Source organism: Salmo salar, chromosome 02 (assembly GCF_965601325.2).
Source record: "Salmo salar chromosome 02, fSalSal1, whole genome shotgun sequence".
Lineage (NCBI taxonomy): Eukaryota > Metazoa > Chordata > Actinopteri > Salmoniformes > Salmonidae > Salmo > Salmo salar.
Window position 1 is genome coordinate 51,381,981 of NC_138292.1, and position 20,362 is coordinate 51,402,342.

The 20,362-nt window shown below is 42.8% G+C and overlaps 1 protein-coding gene and 1 long non-coding RNA gene across 2 annotated transcripts; one reads left to right on the forward strand and one right to left on the reverse strand.

Moving 5' to 3' along the window:
• Positions 1 to 4,603: 4,603 nt before the first annotated feature.
• On the forward strand, positions 4,604 to 5,078 carry LOC123739294 (uncharacterized). Its single transcript, XR_006767656.2, has 2 exons — positions 4,604 to 4,855; positions 5,019 to 5,078. It is a non-coding gene; the product is annotated as an uncharacterized LOC123739294 (long non-coding RNA).
• Positions 5,079 to 7,471: 2,393 nt separating this feature from the next.
• Positions 7,472 to 18,564, reverse strand: LOC106585248 (heme-binding protein 1). Its single transcript, XM_014171259.3, has 6 exons — positions 18,438 to 18,564; positions 13,400 to 13,585; positions 12,702 to 12,793; positions 12,122 to 12,263; positions 11,615 to 11,798; positions 7,472 to 11,093 (listed from the first exon to the last, which is right to left on the reverse strand). Exons 2-6 carry the CDS (start codon positions 13,557 to 13,559, stop codon positions 10,919 to 10,921), a joined length of 753 nt encoding a protein of 250 aa, XP_014026734.1. The 5' UTR covers positions 13,560 to 13,585; positions 18,438 to 18,564; the 3' UTR covers positions 7,472 to 10,918.
• Between the last annotated feature and the right edge of the window lie 1,798 nt (positions 18,565 to 20,362).

The window sequence follows — 20,362 nt, forward strand, 5'->3', positions numbered from 1 at the left end:
GTCCTCATTGCTCGGGACCACCACTGGTCCCGTTGGCGTCCTGGGTCCTGACCATAACATGGCCAAGGCTGTCCTCTCGTGCCACTTCTTCAACAGGTTCACGTGGTAAATCTGTTGAGGTTTTTGTCTCCCCGGTTGCGTAAGCGGTAATTGACAGGTGCCATCTTCTCGACCACCTCATATGGTCCGTGCCATGTTGCCAGGAACTTACTTTCGGCCGTGGGGATTAAGACCAGCACCAGGTCTCCTACCTGGAATTCTCAGAGCTGGGTTCCCTGATTGTAGACCTGGGCTTGGGCGCATTGGGCCTTCTCCATATGTTCCCTCACGATGGGCCATATGGCTGTCATCCTCTCCGTCATTGTCTCCACGTGCTCTACCACACTGCATAATGGGGTCGGTTGGGCTTTCCACACCTCCTTTGCGCGGTCCAGTAGGCCGTGTGGCCTCCTCCTGTAGAGGAGTTCGAATGGGGAAAACCCAGTGGAGGATTGGAGTACTTCTCGGATTGAGAACATTAGGTGGGGTAGTAGCTGGTCCCAGTTCTTCCTGTCCTACTTGATGACCTTGAGGAAGCATCTGTTTGAGTGTTTTATTAAAGCGCTCGACAAGCCCATCCGTCTGCAGGTGAAAAACAGAGGTCCGGATCTGCTTGATCTGCAGGAGGGTACAAAACTCTTTCATGAGGCGGGACATAAACTCCGTACCTTGGTCTGTCAAGATCTCGTTCGGGATGCCCACCGGCTAAAGAGGTGGAACAGCTCCCGGGCAATTCCCTTGGATACCGCCGCCCGTAGGGGAATGGCCTCGGGATACCGGGTGGCATAATCTACTATCACCAGGATGTACCGGTGTCCTCATGCTGTTTTTACCAGGGGTCCCACTATGTCCATGGCGATGCATTCAAAAGGCACCCGATGATCGTAGGGGGACCAATGGGCTTCGGAAGTGGGCTTTCGGGGCCGTGAGTTGACACTCAGGGCAGCTGCGATAGTAGTCTTCCACGGCCAGTGGAACCGGGCGGCGATCCGTTCCCGTGTCTTCTCCCTTCCCAGCTGCGCCCCCAACAGGTGGGTGTGGGCGAGCTGAAGAACGGTTCCCATGTACCGTCGGGGCAGCAACAATACCTCTCAAAGTTCCCCATGTTGGTGCGACACAAAAAGGTTATTCTTGATTTGGAAATGGGGGTATCGCCAGTCACTCACCTCCAGAAGTAGCTGTCCATCCATCGCTATCGCTGCAGCGGCTTTCAAGTTCGGATCCTCCCACTGGGCCGCCCCGAATTGTCCCCTCAGTTGGCCCCCAGCGGGGGTCTCGACTGGCCCCTCGAAATCGAGGAGGGGGAGGCTGGTCTCCTCCTCCAGGGGTTCCCCAGGGGGTTCGGGTTCCAGCTCCCCCTCCGACTCCGACTCCGGAGCCGTAGACACATGCTGGTTAACCGGTTGCTTCCGGGCCGCACAGGCTATTGGTCATTCCCGCTCTCTTCTTCAGCCAGCTCGTACCTTCTTCCTCAACTCGTGCCCCCATAGGGCCGCGAACAGCGGACAATCCCGTCCTACTAGGAGAGGTCCCGGCAACTCTGGCACTGCACCCGCCGTCATCTGGCTGCTCCCTTGTGGCGTCACGATGTTGGTCCATACGGTTGGATACCGCTTTGTGTCACCGTGAACACAGGCAATGGACATCTCCCTACCCCTTTCGGTTTCCTGGTTCAGCAGGCTCATGGTTACGAGCGTAACCATACTTCCAGAGTCCAATAGCACTTCCGTGTCGTGTCCGTCAACCTTCACCGGGACCATTGGTGCAGTTGATTCGGGGAGCGCCCAACAGGAGGTCACATAGTTCACGGCGTGACCCACCTCGCCTCCGGGCTAGCTGATGGCATCGACTCCTCTCGAGCCGGGCAATTCCAGGCAATGTGCCCCTGGGCGCCACACTCAAAACACCTTCTTTGGTCTCCATCTACATGGGGTCGTCGGTGACGGGTCGGCCCTACTCCAGCCATTTTTCCACGGGTTTGCGGTCCTTTGGCCCTGCCGACTGTCGGTTCGGGGAACACTGCGGTGGGGCTGTCCTTCCGTCCCCTCGGACGGGTCGCCGACTCATCCCGGCTCCCATTCAGCAGGGCCTGTGTGTTATGATGCGTCTCCACTGCTTCCAGGAGGCCCTCCAAGGTCTGAGGTGTGCATAGACTCGCTGCCCTCTTCATGTCGTGGGGTAGCGCCCGTAAGAAGCGATCCAGGACCACTTTGTCGAGGATGGAGAGGGTGGATACGTCGGTTAGGAGCCATGCCCTGGTGACGCGCAGTAGGTCGCTAATCTAGGCTCGGGGGGATGCGTCGGCTACGAACCTCCAGTCGTGGAACCGTTGAGCCCGATGGGCCAGGCTGTACCCGTAGCGGCTGAGCATCTCCCGTTTAAGTCCGTCATAATTAGCCGCCTGTTCGTCGTTCAGGTCTCAGTACGCCTTTTGGGCATTCCCAGAGAGGAACAGGGCCAGCAGACTGGCCCACTTCGGCCTTGGCCATCCTTCCCGTAGAGCCGCCGGTTCAAACGTACAGAGGTAGGTTTTGACGTCATTGTCTTCCGTTAGTTTGAGTAAAAACTGGTTGGGATGTGATTCAGGAGACGCTCCTCCTTGCAGCTTCCTGATTTCCTCAACGAGGCAGACGTTTTTTAATCGCTGTTCCTCCAGCGTTTGTTCCTGAACCGCCTGTTGTGCTTGTTGGGCCTGGACGAACTGAGCTATCAACTCGTCCACGCTGATGCTGCGTAAACGTCAACCCTGATCTGACCACATTATCAGATTGCCCACATTCTCCACCATCTCCACCATTCTCTACACAGATCAGACACGGACAGAGTATGATTAGCTCGGTTTCAAGGGTGTTTATTAAATAATAAATCAAAAGAAAAGGATTGGTCTCCCCCATGAGACCCTCTCTGGGATACCCTCTTCTGGGCTCCGGGTCTTGCTGTATCCTGTCGGACACACAAACTCAACTCCCTTGTCTTAGCTCGGGCACTGTCTCCAACTACACAGAAGTCACCTTACTTCCCTCAGTCATCTCCTGTGTGCTGCCCTTCTGGAAGCTTTATGGGGCTTGTACAGCTGGTGAGCAATCAGCCCTTGATTACTCACAAACTCCCCAATCAGCCCCAATTAGTCCTAGGCGGAGAGCCCGTCGAGACCTGGCACGTGATGTATACTCCGTCTGTCACCAGGCCTCGATGAGTCTCCCCCTGGTGGCTGACCTGCTGTACTCCACGCTCTACATCGAAATGTTCTTTTGCCTATTTCTATTTTCTGTCTGGATAACACATAGATGGTGGACAATCTATTCCTGGTATTTACTGAATGTCTGTCTCTTACCAACTGAATACCATTGTGAATAGAGTTTGGCTGTTTTAAACGTTGTATAGTGTAATGAAACAGGCAGGGAGCAGGTCTCGAATCCTCAACCTTCTAGTCCGAAGTCCAGCGCGCTATCGACTGTGCCCCAAAAACATGATCGAGCGGCAGAGTCGATATCCGCGCTTATAAACCCAGGGTCGTTACACTACACCCTGATATTTTCCAAATCTACTTGTAGAGCTTGCTGTACATGTTGAACCGATTGTCTTGCTGTATAAATTGTAGTATCATCTGCAAATATAGTAGTTTGAGTTTCAGATAAGGCATAAGGAAGGTCGTTGGTATATATTAAGTAAAGAAGTGGTCCAAGGCAGCTGCCCTGCGGTATTCCACAGTTTAAAGCATGAGGGGAAGAAAATGAACCATTGATTTAGATGGACTGTTTCCTGTCAGTTATATATGACTGTACCCAATTCAGTGCTACCTCCTTAAAACCATAATGCATTAATTTTGACAAAATTATTTAATGATCCACTAAATCAAATGCTGCTCTAAAATCAAAAATTTGTACACCCACAAACCTGCCATTATCCATAGCATTGAGCCACTGGTAAGTCATGTCAACCAATGCAGTGGTAGTGGAATGTTTTTTGCGATAAGCATGCTGATTGGCTATAATCTTTTCCATGTTCTCCCATGTTTGTCTACTCACAATATCCTCCAGTATCGTACTGAGTGAAGGAAGTAGACTAATTGGTTGACTATTAGCAGCAGTAATGGGTTCTTTGCTGTCTTTCGGAATAGAACACAGTTTAGCATGCTTCCATACATTTGCAAACATCCCCTTTTCCACTGACCAATTAAATATGTATTTCAGTGGAGCTGCAATCTGGGGAGCAGCATAGCGAAGTAAATAATTGTCCATCAAATCATAACTTGTTGATTTACCATCGGGTAATTACTTCAATAGGTTTAACACCTCCTCTACTGACACCATTTGTAGACTAAAAAGAGCAGGTTTTGTTGCTCATAATATGATCATCAATCCATTGGGCAATAGCTTGTTTGGAAGAATGTGTGCTTACATTATCGCTCAGTAAATTCATTTTCTTTGTAAAAAAATCTGCAAAATGATTGGCAATATCAGCTGGATTTGTTATTGTTCTCCTGCCAACCTCCACACTAGATGTGTAACTGACAGTTAATCTGTAAATCTATGTCGTTGTTTTTTTGTTTGAATAGTTTACGTGTTCGCTATGCGGAGGAAATGATAAGACAGGTGGAACTACGTGGCTAATAACTGTTGTAACGGGGATCATTATCGTAGCAACACATCTTTGGGGGTGAAGGCTTTCCCGCGCGATGTTAGCTAAGTTTTCATGTTACCGGGTGTAGTTCGTAAAGGTTGATATGTGTATGTTAGGATGAAGCGTGAATTCATGCCAGGAATAATAAGTGTGAAGTTTGATTTCCTCCCTTCTGTAATAAGCAGCCAATTAGGTATTTTTTTTCCTTTATTCGTGTGTTCAATCTGATACTGTTATAGCTCCGGCTAAACTGTTTATGTATGTAATTACTTCAGAGTTATACCAAGCTAATAAGTCACTCATAAGACAAGAAGGTGTAAGAGTGTGCTTAAACTGTATTTTCATTTACTTTATAGTTCTCACGGAAGGTGATAATTCTGACTAAACTACAGAATAAAGCCGCCAGTTAAAATCAAGGAACGGTTGTGCTCGTGGTTACTGGAGGGAGTTACAAGATGGGCATGATGAGATAGATGTACAAGTAAGCCCTTACCTGTATTCCACACCTTTTTCGAATAATTTTTACAATTAATAAAAGCATTTTTGTAAATTATTTTTTGTTTTCTTAAGATTCAATTTATCTGCATAATTACTTAATGTTCTATAATTCTGTTCATCAGTTTCTAGTTTACATTTGGCTGCTAAGACTTTTGCCATATTTCTTTAAGAAAAAGCCTCACCCAGTTCATCATCAATCCATGGAGATGGACGAGCCCCAACTGTACTCTTTCTTACTGGGGCATGATGGTCCACAATGTAGCGTGATTTCAATCATCTAGATAAATCAGCTCCCAGGGTACAGCAGCCAAATCATTTTGAAATAGCTCATGATTAAATGTTTTACAATTTCTCTTGACCACAATCCTAGGGGGTTTCTTTGGAACCTTGGTGTTCATGGTTATGGTCACAATATTATGGAATTGATCTGGCTTTTAAGCATTGCAATGGTATATTACAGGAGATCAGATCAATGCACGTGTCTGAACGGTGACCCAACTTAGTTGATGATCTAGTAGTATCATTAACCATTTGTTTCAAACCACAGTCCTCGGCATATCTCATCAATTTAGTTCTATTTGAATGATTATGATCCTTCCAGTTTATATTAAAATCACCCAAGATAAACACGTCTCTGTTACTATCTGTGGCCTGGTCAATCCCAGTACATAAGTCATCCAAATAGGACACCTTAGAGCTAGGAGGTCTATACACACATCCCACCAATATGGGTGCCTGGTGAGGCAGATGTACTTGAACCCATAGTGCCTCTAATTGACATAAATTAAGGTCATCCCTCCTCTTAAAAGGTATATGATTCTGAATGTACAGTGCTACACCCCCACCATTCCTATTCCTGTCCCTTCTAAGTAGACTATTTCCTTGAATGTTCATTTGCCCATCATTTACAGATGCATCTAAATGTGTTTCTGTCAAAGCCAAAATATGAATATTATTTATGTTGACCAAGTTAAAAACCTCATGTATTTTGTTAGGAAGGCTACATACATTAACCTGAGCTATATGGAACCCTTTCCTTATCAAGTGAAGATCAATAGAGCATGTATTCGTTATAGTTGAAGTTGTCATGATCCACTACAACACACAAACTCAGATTTGAACATTGGATTAAAATAGCCAGGGAGTTACTCTAGAGTCCCGATACAATTGCCCATTGATGTAAAGTTTATCCATCACCATGGAGACTCGTTGATTCAGGCAACGCTTTTCCTTCATGATGGGATACAGTTTTTTTCTCCTTTCATTGATCTCGGTGGGGAAGTGATCATTAATTCCAAAATCAGTGTTTCTGAGTTCTCTGCCCCTGCTCTTCGCCATTTCCTTTGCTTAAATTTGTCAAAACAGGCAATAATAGCCCGTGGCCTTACCCATTCTATGGACTCTGGAGAAAGTGACATTACACACAACATCAGTGGGCAGTTTCAGTTGTGTTGACATAAAGTCTCAGACAGTGTCCTCCCAGCCTCTGCTGTTGTCATTCTCCGGTTCCCTTAACATATTAGATTGTCCCGCATTGATTGACGCTGTACATCAAGCAAGGTTTCTATAAATTGTTTGTTCTCCCTTTGCACCACCAATGAGCCAATTGTAAACTGGGGATGATTAGGCTGCCATGATGGTATGAAGGCTAGATAGGGAATTTAGCCAGGACACCAGGGTTAACACCCCTACTCTTACAATAAGTGCCATTGGATCTTTAGTGACAACAGTGAGTCAGGACACCCATTTAACATCCCATCCGAAAGACAGCACCCTACACAGGGCAATGTCCTCAATCACTGCCCTGGGACATTGGGATAGTTTTTTTAGACCAGAGGAAAGGGTGCTTTCTACTGGCCCTCCAACACCATCTGGTCTCCCATCCAGGAACTGACCAGGACCAACCCTGCTCAGCTTCAGAAGCAAGCCAGCAGTGGGATGCAGTAACATGACAAGCACCCATTCTTCTGTAGGCCTAAGCACATACAACTTGTTTTGATTATTTGATTATTTTGTTCATAGGCTCAGGCTATATTTCAGGCTACATCCTTAACGATTTAAAATACATCTCAAATGTAAATATGGATAAGGATAAATGAAAAGACTATTAAAAAATGTAATGCAGACAAGGTAGTTGTCAAAAAGGGATACTTTTGTCATTTTAGTTGTGTAAGGTTTTTGGACAGATGCGGTATACTAATAAGACAAACTATGACCTAGCCAAATAACCAAAGATATATCAAATGGTAACTGACAGGTATGTGCAAAAAATATTTTTGAGTTATTGTTAGTGGAATCAATCATCTCCACACCATTTTATTTATATTTTATTTTCATTTTACATAAAAATACAAATTGTACAGTTCAAAGATTATAAAAGCTGTATACAGTGTCTTCAGTATGAATTCACACCCCTTTACTTTTTCCATATTTTGCTGTGTTAAAAAGTGGGATTCAAATGGTTTTAATTGTCATTTTTTGTCATTGATCTACACAAAATACTTAGAATCCCCTTCGGCAGCAAACACAGCTGTGAGTCTTTTGGGGTAAGTCAAAGGAGTTTGCATACCTGCATTGTACAATATTTGCCCATTATTCTTTTAAAAATTCTTCAAGCTCTGTCGAAGTCGTTGTTGATCATTGCTAATCAGCCATTTTCAAGTCTTGACATAGACTTTTAAGCAGATTTAAGTCAAAACTGTACCTAGGCCACTCAAACATTCTATGTCATCTTGGTTAGCAACTCCAGTGTATATTTGGACTTCTGATTTAGGTTATTGTCTTGCTGAAAGGAGAATTTTTATCCCAAAACCTCCCTAGTCCTTGCCGATGACAAGTATACCCATAATATTATCAAATCAAACTGTATTTGTCACATGCGCCGAGTACAACAGGTGTAGGTGACAACAAGGTGACCTTACAGTGAAATGCATACTTTCAAGCCCTTAACCAACACTACAGTTTTAAGAAAAATAAGTGTTTAGTAAAAAATAGATAAGAACATTTTTTAAGTAACAAATAATTAAAGAGCAGCAGTAAAATAACAATAGCGAGGCTATATACAGGGGGTACCGGTACAGAGTCAATGTGCGGCGGCACCGGTTAGTCGTGGTAATTGAGGTAATATGTACATGTAGGTAGATGCAGCCAACACCATGCTTGAAAATATGACGAGTGGAACTCAGTGATGTGTCGTTGCTCCAAACATAATGCTTTGTATTATCAGGACAAAAAGTACATTTCTTTGCCACATTTTTTGCAGTATTACTTAAGTGCCTTGTTGCAAACAGGACAGGCTTCCTTCTTTTCACTCTGTAATTTAGGTTAGTATTGTGGAGTAACTACAACATTGTCGATCCATCCTCAGTTCTCACATCACAACCATTAAACTCTGTAACTGTTTTAAATCCCTGAGCGGTTTCCTTCCTCTCAAGTTAGGAAGGACACCTGTATCTTTGTATTGACTATAGATACACCATCCAAAGCCTAATGAATAACTACACCATGCTCAAATAGGTCATTTTTCTTTTTCTTTCACATGTACCAACCAATTGGTGCCCTTCTTTGCAAGGCATTAATTAATTTGTTTAAAAAAAAAAAGATCCACTTTGACGTTATGCAGTATTGTGTGTAGATCAGTGACACAAAATCTAAATTTAATAAATTTTAAATGCAGGCTGTAACACAACAAAATGTGGAAAAAGTAAATGGGGTGTGAATACTTTCTGAAAGCACGGTACGTTTTTAAGTGTAAATGCATATCAAATCTCCATTAACTCACACTGGCAATCTTTTAAGTAGTTTAAAGATGCACTATACAGAAATCTCTCTGTTTGCTAAAATTTCTAATTTTGGTTTGTGACAAAACAAGCAGAAATAGTGTAGAGAATCATTGTACCATCTAAACGGCTGTGAAATATATTTTCCATAACCAAAAATATAGTACTTTCAGCTGTTTGAAGCTATTGTACAAAACAGAAAGTAAAAGAGTTCAAAACAAAACTTAAGAACGGAAGCACAGAAATAACACACATAGAACAGATCTACTACATCTTAGACTTGCTTTCAATGAGAATGAATGATCTATAACTCCTCACAATTCTATTTGAATTTGGTCAGGTTGCCCAAAGTTATATATTGCAGCTTTAAATTGAAGCAACCCACTACAATTCACACTGCAATTTTCAAATGTATGCTTTGAAAACAGTTGCAAACAGCATAGGAATACAAGGTCACAAAAGAGAGGACGGGTGCAATTTTAACATATCAAAAGTATACCGTAGTAATTATTGGAGAATACAAACAAATACACCAAATACACACTTATTCTGGGAAATATATATTTAAAAAAGAGGCAAGCACAGTAAGAGCACATCATTTGGCCATGCTGAACAGACAGGTTCATAAGTCACTTTAATTAAACTTCCATTCCCCAACCATCATTAACTATAGTTATGAATCTTCAAAAAGCTTGAACCTTCCTCAAAATCTAAAGAGCCTGGTCCCAGTCTCAGCTCCATTTACAACTAACCTCACCAAAATAAAGCTTTTCATTTGTGAGATATTCGCTATTCACCTATAAGAAAATAAATCGACAAAAAACATAATACAAACGTTACTGTTTGGTTGACACCTAGTGGCAACTGAAGGTAACGAATGACCAATCTGTCTTATCAATATTTACAGCTTTGTGGCTGGGGGAAGAGGGATAGTCATTTACTTATTCGGACACCTATACTCAAAATCCCTACACCAGCCTCAAAGTGTAGGTAAAGTAGCAAAGTGTGGGCAAAATTCACTAGCAGGATAAAATTCAATTACAGTTAAGAGTAAGACACCCACATATCATTGCAAGTAACTTTGAATTATAAAGTTGTGTCAGAATTACCTATGTATATGGATAATAATAGGTTAAACCTAGATGCCTACTCTAGTCAACTGCAAATACACCATTTTTGTAGTACGTTACAGACCTATAACACATAATCATTATAGTTTAGAAAAAACATTATGGTATCAACATCATTAAGAAAAAAAGTTTTAAAATGTATTCACTCACTGCTGTAAGTCGCTCTGGATAAGAGCGTCTGCTAAATGACTGAAATGTAAAACGGACTGTGACACTATGTGACACCAGTTTGCAATGATTAGATGATATTCCCCATTTTTTTTAACATAAAAAGCAAGATACATTTTTTTTGAGATAAAACGTGATGGAGATATAAGAGTTAACTCTTGTAATGCCCAGACAGTTTTTCACAGAGATACAATATACTTGTATTTTAAACACCATATTTGGTTGTGTACATGGTATAGATGCCACTGAAGTTAGTATTTTCTTGTGCTCCCCTAGAGCATAAAAAAACATTCAATCTCAGTGAATGTTAAATAAGTATTTTCCTGCCATACTGTATACCTAAAACCATCTTTAAAGTAATCTTGTCATCTTCACCACTAAAACCAACCCAAGAGCCATTCCCCCCATTTTAATCCACACTCTATCCCGTTACAGGAATCATCTGGGTTGTGTTCATTAGGGCACGCAAAAACAAAAACAAACATTTTTAAAAACATTTTGCATTGGAAACTGAAAATGAGTCTTGCTTATTGGACCAAATCCAGGTAGTCCCTCCCCGTTTGTCCCTTTTATTCCATTTAGCGGCCAATGAACGTGACCCTAGAGGCACAGAGGGGGGGTGGGTGGGATAGGGGGGTGTCGGGATGATACCGGAGGGGACAGGTGAATGTTATAAGAGATTTAGGGGTCTCGTCGGATGAACCAGATCTCGTTCCTGCGACAGGACACTCCAGGGTTGTCGTAGACAGCTACCATGTAGGAGTTGCGATGCATCTCCTCGCTGGGGCCCAGCATCTCCCACAGCAGGTTAATCTGAGGCATGATTGTCTCCTCCGTGGTGGTGCCGAAGAACGTCCTACAGAAGACCGCATTTGTTATTCGTGTTTAAATAAATCCTGTCATTACTGCTATTATCTGATTATTTTTTACCTATAGTATTTTAGCCAGATATCTTACCAATGCAAAGTAGTGTGTGAGTCTAGCTAGTACGTATCCATTATCTATAGAAGTTAGCATTATTGTTTGGGTAGATTCCCCACACACAGATTAAGCCAGTACTGGACAACAACAAAAAAAGCTCAATGTAGACCCCATTGTAAATGCTTTTTAATTCAGGACTAGGCTTAATCTGTGTCCGGGAAACCAGCCAGTATAGTTCAAAAAACAACAACAACATGGATATTATCACTAATCTGACTAATTATTTCCACCCATTTTGGCTAGACATTGTCTATCTAAATCCATTGTCTATTTTTACATGTAGATATGTAAATAGGTCAGAATAGGTCTCAAAACCACAGGCGAAGTAGAATAGGCCTCGATACTCAAGCCTGGGGCTTGAGTATCGAAGTCAGCCAAAGGTGGGAGTGTCCTTACCGGGTGATGACTCGTACAGCCTCCCTTTGGAGTATGGTAATGTCTGGGTCAGTTGGCTGAGGCGGGTTGGCCTGGAACTCAGCAGGCAGGTAGTATGCGGTCAAGATGTCCTTCTGAAAGCCATTGCCGTCCTCCAGCATTTGTATACTGTTCACAATGGGTACAGTCATTCCCAAATAGCGTCCTGTCGATACAAGAGTGTGCTATTATAATTACTCACTGTTACCCTGTCTTACTATACACTATATTTAGGTCTATGGTAAGGATTAAGATTACTGATGTAAGTACAGTAAGAATGACTTATTTATATACAATAGAGCCTAGGCCCCAAATCAATGAATTGTAGATACACTGTACTTAAGGTTATGATAAGGGTTAGGGTTACTGCTGTAAGTACAGTGGAACAATGAGTGATTACAATATAGTTGTAACAATGAGTGATTACCATAGATTTTGCACCATACTTACATCAATAATTACACAGTAACATGAACACTAAGCCCTTACCGACAGAGTTCTCCTTGCAGATGAATTTCATGAGTTTCATGAAGCCCATGGAGATGCTCTGCTCGTACAGCTTCTCCCCTTTAGTGATGCACGCCCACTTCCCTGCAGGGTATACCCTCTCCTCAAACAGCACCTCGCCCAGCTGCAGAAATAGACAAACACACACTTCGTTATCCAGGGAATATAAGAGATCTTTCACTTCACTTTGCACTCGAGCAATGGCATGGATGCTCAAGCTGAAACACACACGTGCACACACACAACATTAACTGCACTCAAGCAAATACATGGATGGTCATAAGACAACACACAAACACAGATTTTATACACCACATTGCACTCAGGTATTTACACAAATCCGTTTGAACATACACACAGCTTTCATTCTTTATTTATTATGCCAGACACTCAAAAGAAAGACAAGAAAATGGCTTTATTTAGCTTTTACTACAGACTTCCCTTCACTTCCTGCCATTACATGACGGATAGATGACCCAGAAAATGGAACAGCCAGCCAACATATCTGCCATTGTCATCCTGACCTAAGATTGGTAACAAGTGGAAGGGACACATACTGTACCTTTTCATCCTGAGAGATGGAGGCAAAGGGGACCTGCTCTCTTTCTTGGGTTTGGTTCCGTTGCGTAAGCTCTTGAATTGGTCCTGTCATTTCTATCAAAACAACACAGGGGTCCTCTTCATTTATTTTAAAGTTTACAGAGAGCAGCCTGAGCGCAAACCTCACTGGTAAAAACCTCACCGGAACCAAGTGAAGTGGGGGGAAATTCGTCATTGGCTTATGCTTTATAAAAGGACTAATGTCCTTTTATAAAGGGGGCTAATGTCTAATGTCAAGGGCTAATGTCAAGTATTCAAGTCTCTAGGAAAATGGGCCTGCTCTAATATCTACAAGCTTCTTACTAGACCTCAAACTGATTCCCATTTGAGTACGCCATGATAGAGACTTCAGTACACACACTATAGCAATCAAGTGATACTGCTGTATTGCAGACGGTTTGGAATGTGGAAGATAAAACAATGTGCCGAAAAACAATGCACCAATATTGTTGAAATGTAGTCATCATTTTCTGGGACTTTGTTTAGCCGTCTTTGCTTATGGACAGGATGTAGCAACTAGAATCTGAGATTTTATTTCAACTGTTGGAAGAAACCATGTCCTGTTGCAATGAATTTCTCAGATTGATTGTCTCCAAATACACTGCTGCCAAGCAACTACCTCGAATGGGACTATTTTACTCCACCGCCTATCTCGCTTACCTCGGGGGACGGACACCTGGTGTGTGCTGGCGATCGCCTGCCAATGGGTGTACAGCCTCTGCTGCTCGTCGTCCTCCATTGAATCAGGGTCGTCAGTGATGTCATTGTCCAGTTCTTCATCCTCCAATCCGTCGAGATCCTCGAGGGAGATTAGTGCCATTGTTTTCGTCCACAGGCCGGGTAGATCTGCAAACACAAGACCAAGAAGACAAGTTTGTTACTTTTCCTAGAAATAGGGCCATTGTTAACATCCATTTCCAGTTTACCTGGAAATAACTAGGCATTTAGGCCTACTAAGATATGACTTGGTTGTGGCCTGGCTGGTCTAGTGGTAATGCAGCACACGTCTACAGTGTCGGCATTGGTACGAATCGAGCCTACTGCCCTTTGACACAACCTCTCTCCGACTTTCCCCACTGTCACCCTCCTTCACAATTTGTTCAATAAAAATCAGAAAATAAAATGGGATTTTCTATAAATAATACAATACAAAAAAGACAAGGTCAAACTGTAACAATGTACATTACACTGTAGTAGCCAATTCTTTTTAGTAAGTACCAAGAGTACCTATTGTTAAGATTTCCCATTAAAAACCAGGTGAAAACAATACCATAAAATAATGTGCTACCTTATTATTACCAGTAGAAAATAGAACCACGTGATATTATTCAGTCATTTATTCACTTGTTGAATGTAGGCTACACAGGATATTATGATCTTTACAGGATCATGGACAGGCTAATGTAATACCATGTAGACACATGAAGCTGCTTTGACACAGACTTCACTATTTAAATCACAGTCACACTGGATCATATCAAACCTGCTTGTCAGACCTTTTCAAAAAAGCTTAAGGGGGATTGGTGCCTTCATTCAGAAAGTGCCAGCTACAGTCACAGAAATCCTATAATTCTACGGCTACAGTAATGTGAACTAATCTTATTATACACCATATAAGTCATAGATGCTTATAACAAGGAATAAAGCATTTTACCTGTCAGCTTTTAGTATTAGCTTATAGGGCAACCTTTACTTGGCTTTTGTAACAAACTTACCTAAACACAATAGCCTACACCATCGGGCTACTGTTGCACCATCATGAGGACACAGGTTTGAAAATGTACAGTAAAGAAGTGAATGCACCATTTTGTAAGTCGCTCTGGATAAGAGCGTCTGCTAAATGACTTAAATGTAAATGTAAATGTAAGAAACAGCACAAATTAATCTGTATTGCACACGCTACAGGACTGTTTTGCTAGCACAGACTGGAATATGTTCCGGGATTCATTCAATGGCATTGAAGAGTATACCACCTCAGTCACTGGCTTCATCAATAAGTCTATCGGCAACGTCATCCCCACAGTGACCGTACGTACATATCCCAACCAGAAGTCATGGATTAAAGGCAACATCCACACCGATCTAAAGGCTAGAGCTGCCGATTTCAAGGAGCAGGAAACTAACCCGGACGCTTATAAGAAATCCCACTATGCCCTCAGCCGAACCATCAAACAGGAAAAGCGTCAATACAGGATTAAGATTGAATCCTACTACACCGGTTCTGACGCTCGTCGGATGTGGCAGGGCTTGCAAACTATTACGGACGACAAAGGGAAACCCACCGGCAAGCTGCCCAGTGATGCGAACTACTAGATGGGCTAAATGCCTTTTATGGTCGCTTCGAGGCAACCAACACTGACGCATGCATGACAGTACCAGCTGTTCCGGACGACTGTGTGATCCCGCTCTCTGTAGCCGATGTGAGCAGGACCTTTAAACAGGTCAACATTCACAAGGCCGCAGGGCCAGATGGATTTCCAGGATGTGTACTCAGAGCATGCGCGGACCAACTGGCAAGTGTCTTCACTGACATTTTCAACCTCTCCCTGATCGAATCTGTAATATCTACATGTTTCAAGCAGACCACCATAGTCCCTGTGCCCAAGAAAGTGAAAGTAACCTGCCTAAATGACTACCGCCCCGTAGCACTCACGTCGGTAGCTATGAAGTGCTTTGAAAGGCTGTTCATGGCTCACATCAACACCATCATCCCGGAAAGCCTAGACCCACTCCAATTCGCATACCGCCCAAACAGATCCACAGATGACGCAATCTCAATCGAACTCCACACTGCCCTTTCCCACCTGGACAAAAGGAACACATATGTGAGAATGTTGTTCATCGACTACAGCTCAGCGTTCAACACCATAGCGCCCACAAAGCTCATCACTAAGCTAAGGACCCTGGGACTAAACACCCCCCTCTGAAACTGGACTGTGGACTTCCTGGTGGGCTGCCCCCAGGTAATCAGGGTAGGCAACAACACATCGGGTGAGCTGATACTCAACACAGGGGCCCCTCATGGGTGCGTGCTTAGTCCCCTTCTGTACTCCCTGTTCACCCACGACTGCGTGGCCAAGGACGACTCCAACAGCGGTAGGCCTGATCACCGACAATGATGAGACAGCCTATAGGGAGGAGGTGAGAGACCTGGCAGTGTGGTGCCAGGAAAACAACCTCTCCCGCAACGTGAGCAAGACAAAGGAGCTGATCGTGGACTACAGGAAAAGGAGGGCCGAACTCGCCCCCATTCACATCGATGGGGCTGTAGTGGAGTCAGTTGTAAAGAGGGCATGATAATGCATTTTCCCCCTCAGGAGACTAAAAAGATTTGGCATGGGTCCCGAGATCCTCAAAAAGTTATACAGCTGCACCATCGAGAGCATCCTGACCGGTTGCATTACCACCTGGTATGGCAACTGTTCGGCATCCGACCATAAGGCGCGACAGAGGGTAGTGCGTACGGCCCAGTACATCACTGGTGCCAAGCTTCCTGCCATCCAGGACCTCTATAATAGGCGGTGTCAGAGGAAGGCCAAAAAAATTGGCAAAGACTCCAGTCACCCAAGTCATTACACCGTTCTCTCTGCTACCGCGCGGCAAGCAGTACCGGAGCGACAAGTCTAGGTCCGAAAGGTTCCTTAACAGCTTCTACCCCCAAGCCATAAGACTGCTGAACAAATAATCAAATGGCCACCCGGACTATTTACATTGCCCGCCCTACCCTTTGTTTTTACACTGCTGCTACCTGCTGTTCATTATCTATGCATAGTCACTTTACCCCTACCTACATGTAGAAATTACCTAGACTAACCTGTACCCCTGCACATTGACTTGGTACCTGTACCCCCTGAATATTATTGTCCTTTTATTATTGTCATTATTGTCCTTTTATTGTGTTACTTTTATATATTTTTTTACTTTAGTTTATTTGGTAAATATTTTCTTAACTCTATTTCTTTAACTGCAATGTTGGTTAAGGGCTTGTAAGTAAGAATTTCACAGTAACAGTAACTGTTCGACGCATGTGACAAATACATTTTGATTTGAAAAGCTGATTTATGCTTCATCTGGAAATGTTGTTCGGGGTCTCCGTACCAAGGATGTGACGCAATTGTGGAGCCTCTGGAGGCCAAATTGAGGTAACAATGCGAATTGCTCCGCATAGCTCTGTATTGACATGTTGGTTGGCATTAGGTGGGGGCGGTACATCCTGTATAAACACAAACGTGGAGAACTTTGATGAAAGTCTATCAGAACAAGTTCACAAATAAAATATTTATTTATGACACCTCGTGTCGGGATTTCAAAGACACAAAAAGGAGTTAGAACTCCTGGAAGGAGACCAGGGAGGATTTGTACACATTCAACAAATCTTATCAAACAAAGTGGATATTTGTCAAATCCGTCATGATTTATGTATTGTAACAGGCCCACAATGTGGTTATTAAAATCTGATTTTTATATATTTGGCTGTTTTCGCTGCATAACATTTAGAAGTTGTCCCTTTTCCGGTTTAGAAGAAGTGCTGCTATGCTCCCATTCGTATAAACTGGTGGCATAGCTCGCATACAGAAATCAGTGGTGGTATTCAGTTACTTTTAACTGTAATGCAGTTGATTGATGACATGAACATGTATTGGGGTTGACATCCATACAATAATTATACTCTGATGTTTACCTCAACATAGTGTGAAATAAACAATAGCCCGAAGGTAGCCTAATTTTGCTGGGGGGGCATCGGGGAGATGCAGGTGGAAAAACCGGTGCAGCATTTTTGCTTCGTGATAGAATTGGCTGAGCTCCTACCCCAACATCTCAGAAGAGGTAAGGTCTTGTCATTTCGTTTGGCCAGTTGTTCGTAATTAGCTGAAAGGCTATCACTACGAGTGGTGCACAGCAGACCAATTTATTGGGCGCGTATGACAGCTCCCCAAAGCGCAAGCAGTATGAATGCTTTGACTTCTGCAGAGGTCGCATCTCAGTAAATGCTGTACTGCCGCTACAGAGAACAGATAGACCATACATCGGCTTTTACCCCACATAATTAAACTCAGTTTACTACGGCAACCGGGCTGCACATTACTCAACACAAACCTAACACAAAAACACTTGACCACAGTGCGCTAACAAAACCACTAAAAGGAGTGCACAACAGCACAGCTTTCAATAAGGATTTTAATACAACATCCGATTAATCATCGCTGGCGAGACAATTAAATGGGCAGTGAACTCACTACCGTGTTCGCGAGCGTCAAATCCATGATGCATTGTGGGTAAATGGTGACACTGGCTGATCAACAAATAATAATGAGTAGTTATGTGATGCAAGGTAATTTGTAGATCAGTCAGTCGGCAAGTCACCTGCAATGTCGAACAAACACTGACTGCAATGCGTGACAGCAAAAGTAGGTCAACCCTAGGGAACCAGCACACCCAATAACGCGGCAAAAATGTCACTAGGGGTTGCTTGAACGCATGCCATGAAGTTAATAGGCTTTAGGATAGACAACTCATCGTTTTTTTTTTTTTTTACAATAATTTATATTGGTTAAGCCCCAATCGGTTATTAATTGTGTAGAATCGGTGCACTTTTCGGACATTTAGCTATTAATTTGTTATATTCTTCCCTGAACACTAGTTTAGACCAACTCGTTTACCCGAATGTAACATTTAGTGATAAAGTCGGCGTTCTTACCTGGTCAACAAAGTAAAGGATCGTATTTGAGCACTACTCCTTCTGATTTACTGTACAATCAAAACCGGACATATAAATTCAATGCCGCTCTAGTAGCACAGCACAAACGATGACGTCAGTTATGTATGCTAATAACAATTCCTTCAAAATAAAAGCCAGCATTTCCGAACATTAAAATCTGGATAACTATTTCAAAAGATACAGTATTACATTTTAATCAATGTCCTATTTTTATTGTACATAAAAGCAAACGCAAAAAGGACTTTATGAAAACAATTACAAATATGCTTCTAAAAACATTTTGTAAGACCACTATCAAAAAACACAATGTTCAGATCTGTATGTTCACAACATTGGGCTGTAGAGAAAAAACTATTCTATGTGCTGAGTCAAAAGAGAGGTTGGTAATTCTCAGTAGAGTAGGGTCTGTAGAATCGATATATGGTGTTATTTTTGGGGGGACTGAAGTCTAAATACCAAGCCGCACTTTCTACTCGACCTACAGATCCTACTGAGTATTCCCAACCCACTTTTACCTCAGCATATACAGCAGTTTATATCTATAAACCCATACAGTATGTAATTCATATGCAGTGTATTGGATTGTAATGAATGTAGCGGCTGGAGTAATGAGTCACCAGCACTCTGTATTAAACCCATTGCCCAGCACAAGAGACCAATTAAAGTTTTGCAGACTCTATATTGAGTAATTCCGATTACATATTGTATTTTGTTAAGTGTATAGTGACTGCCCCTAAAAAGCAACTAATCACTTTGAAAATGGCCTATGTGGCTTCGATATGAGTCAGAAACATTTATTCTAGTGTCAAAATTGACTACAAAGTGAAAATAGGAGAATTTTTGTCATAAAGGCAGTCTCGTCAAAAAAAAAAAAATGTACTTGTCTTTTTCTGTTTTGACTGTTGAGCAATACGTCCTTGCCTAGTCATGTCGAGTTATGTGGATCTATGTATGTGGAAAAACTACACTGAAGAAAAATATAAACGCAACATGTAAAGTGCTGATCCCATGTTTCATGAACTGGAATAAAAAGATCCCTGAAATTTTCCAGAAGCACAAAACACTTATTTCGCTCAGATTTCTTTTGCATAAATTAGTGTACTGTTAGTGAGCATTTCTCCTTTGCCAAGATAATCCATCCACTTGACAGGAATTGGCATATGAAGAAGCTGAATAAACAGCATGATCATTATACATGTGTACCTTGTGCTGGGGACAATAAAAGGCCACTAACATGTGCAGTTTTGTCACAACACAATGCCACAGATGTATCAAGTTGAGGGAGCTTGCAATTTGCATGCTGACTGCAGGAATGTCCATCAGAGCTGTTGCCAGATAATTTAATGTTAATTTCTCAACCAATGTCGTTTTAGAGAATTTGGCAGTACATCTAACAGGCCTCACAACCGCATATATATCACATGTATGGCGTTGTGTGGGCGAGCTGTTTGCTGATGTCAACGTTGTGAACGGAGTACCCCATGGTGGCGGTGGGGTTATGGTATGGGCAGGCATAAGCTACAGACATCAAACACAATTGCATTTTATTGATGGCAATTTGAGTACAGAGATACCGTGATAAGATTCTGAGGCCAATTGTTGTGCCATTCATCCACCACCATCACCTCCTGTTTTAACATGATAATGCACGGCCCCATGTCACAAGGATCTGTACACAATTCCTGGAAGCTGAAAATGTCCCAGTAATTCCATGCCCAAAATTCTCACCAGACATGTCACCCATTGAGCATGTACAACAGTGTTCCAGTTCCCGCCAATATCCATCAACTTCGCGCAGCCATTGAAGAGTGGGACAACATTCCACAGGCCACAATCAACAGCCTGATCAACTCTATGCAAAGCAGATGTTGCGCTGCATGAGGCAAATGGTGGTCACACCAGAT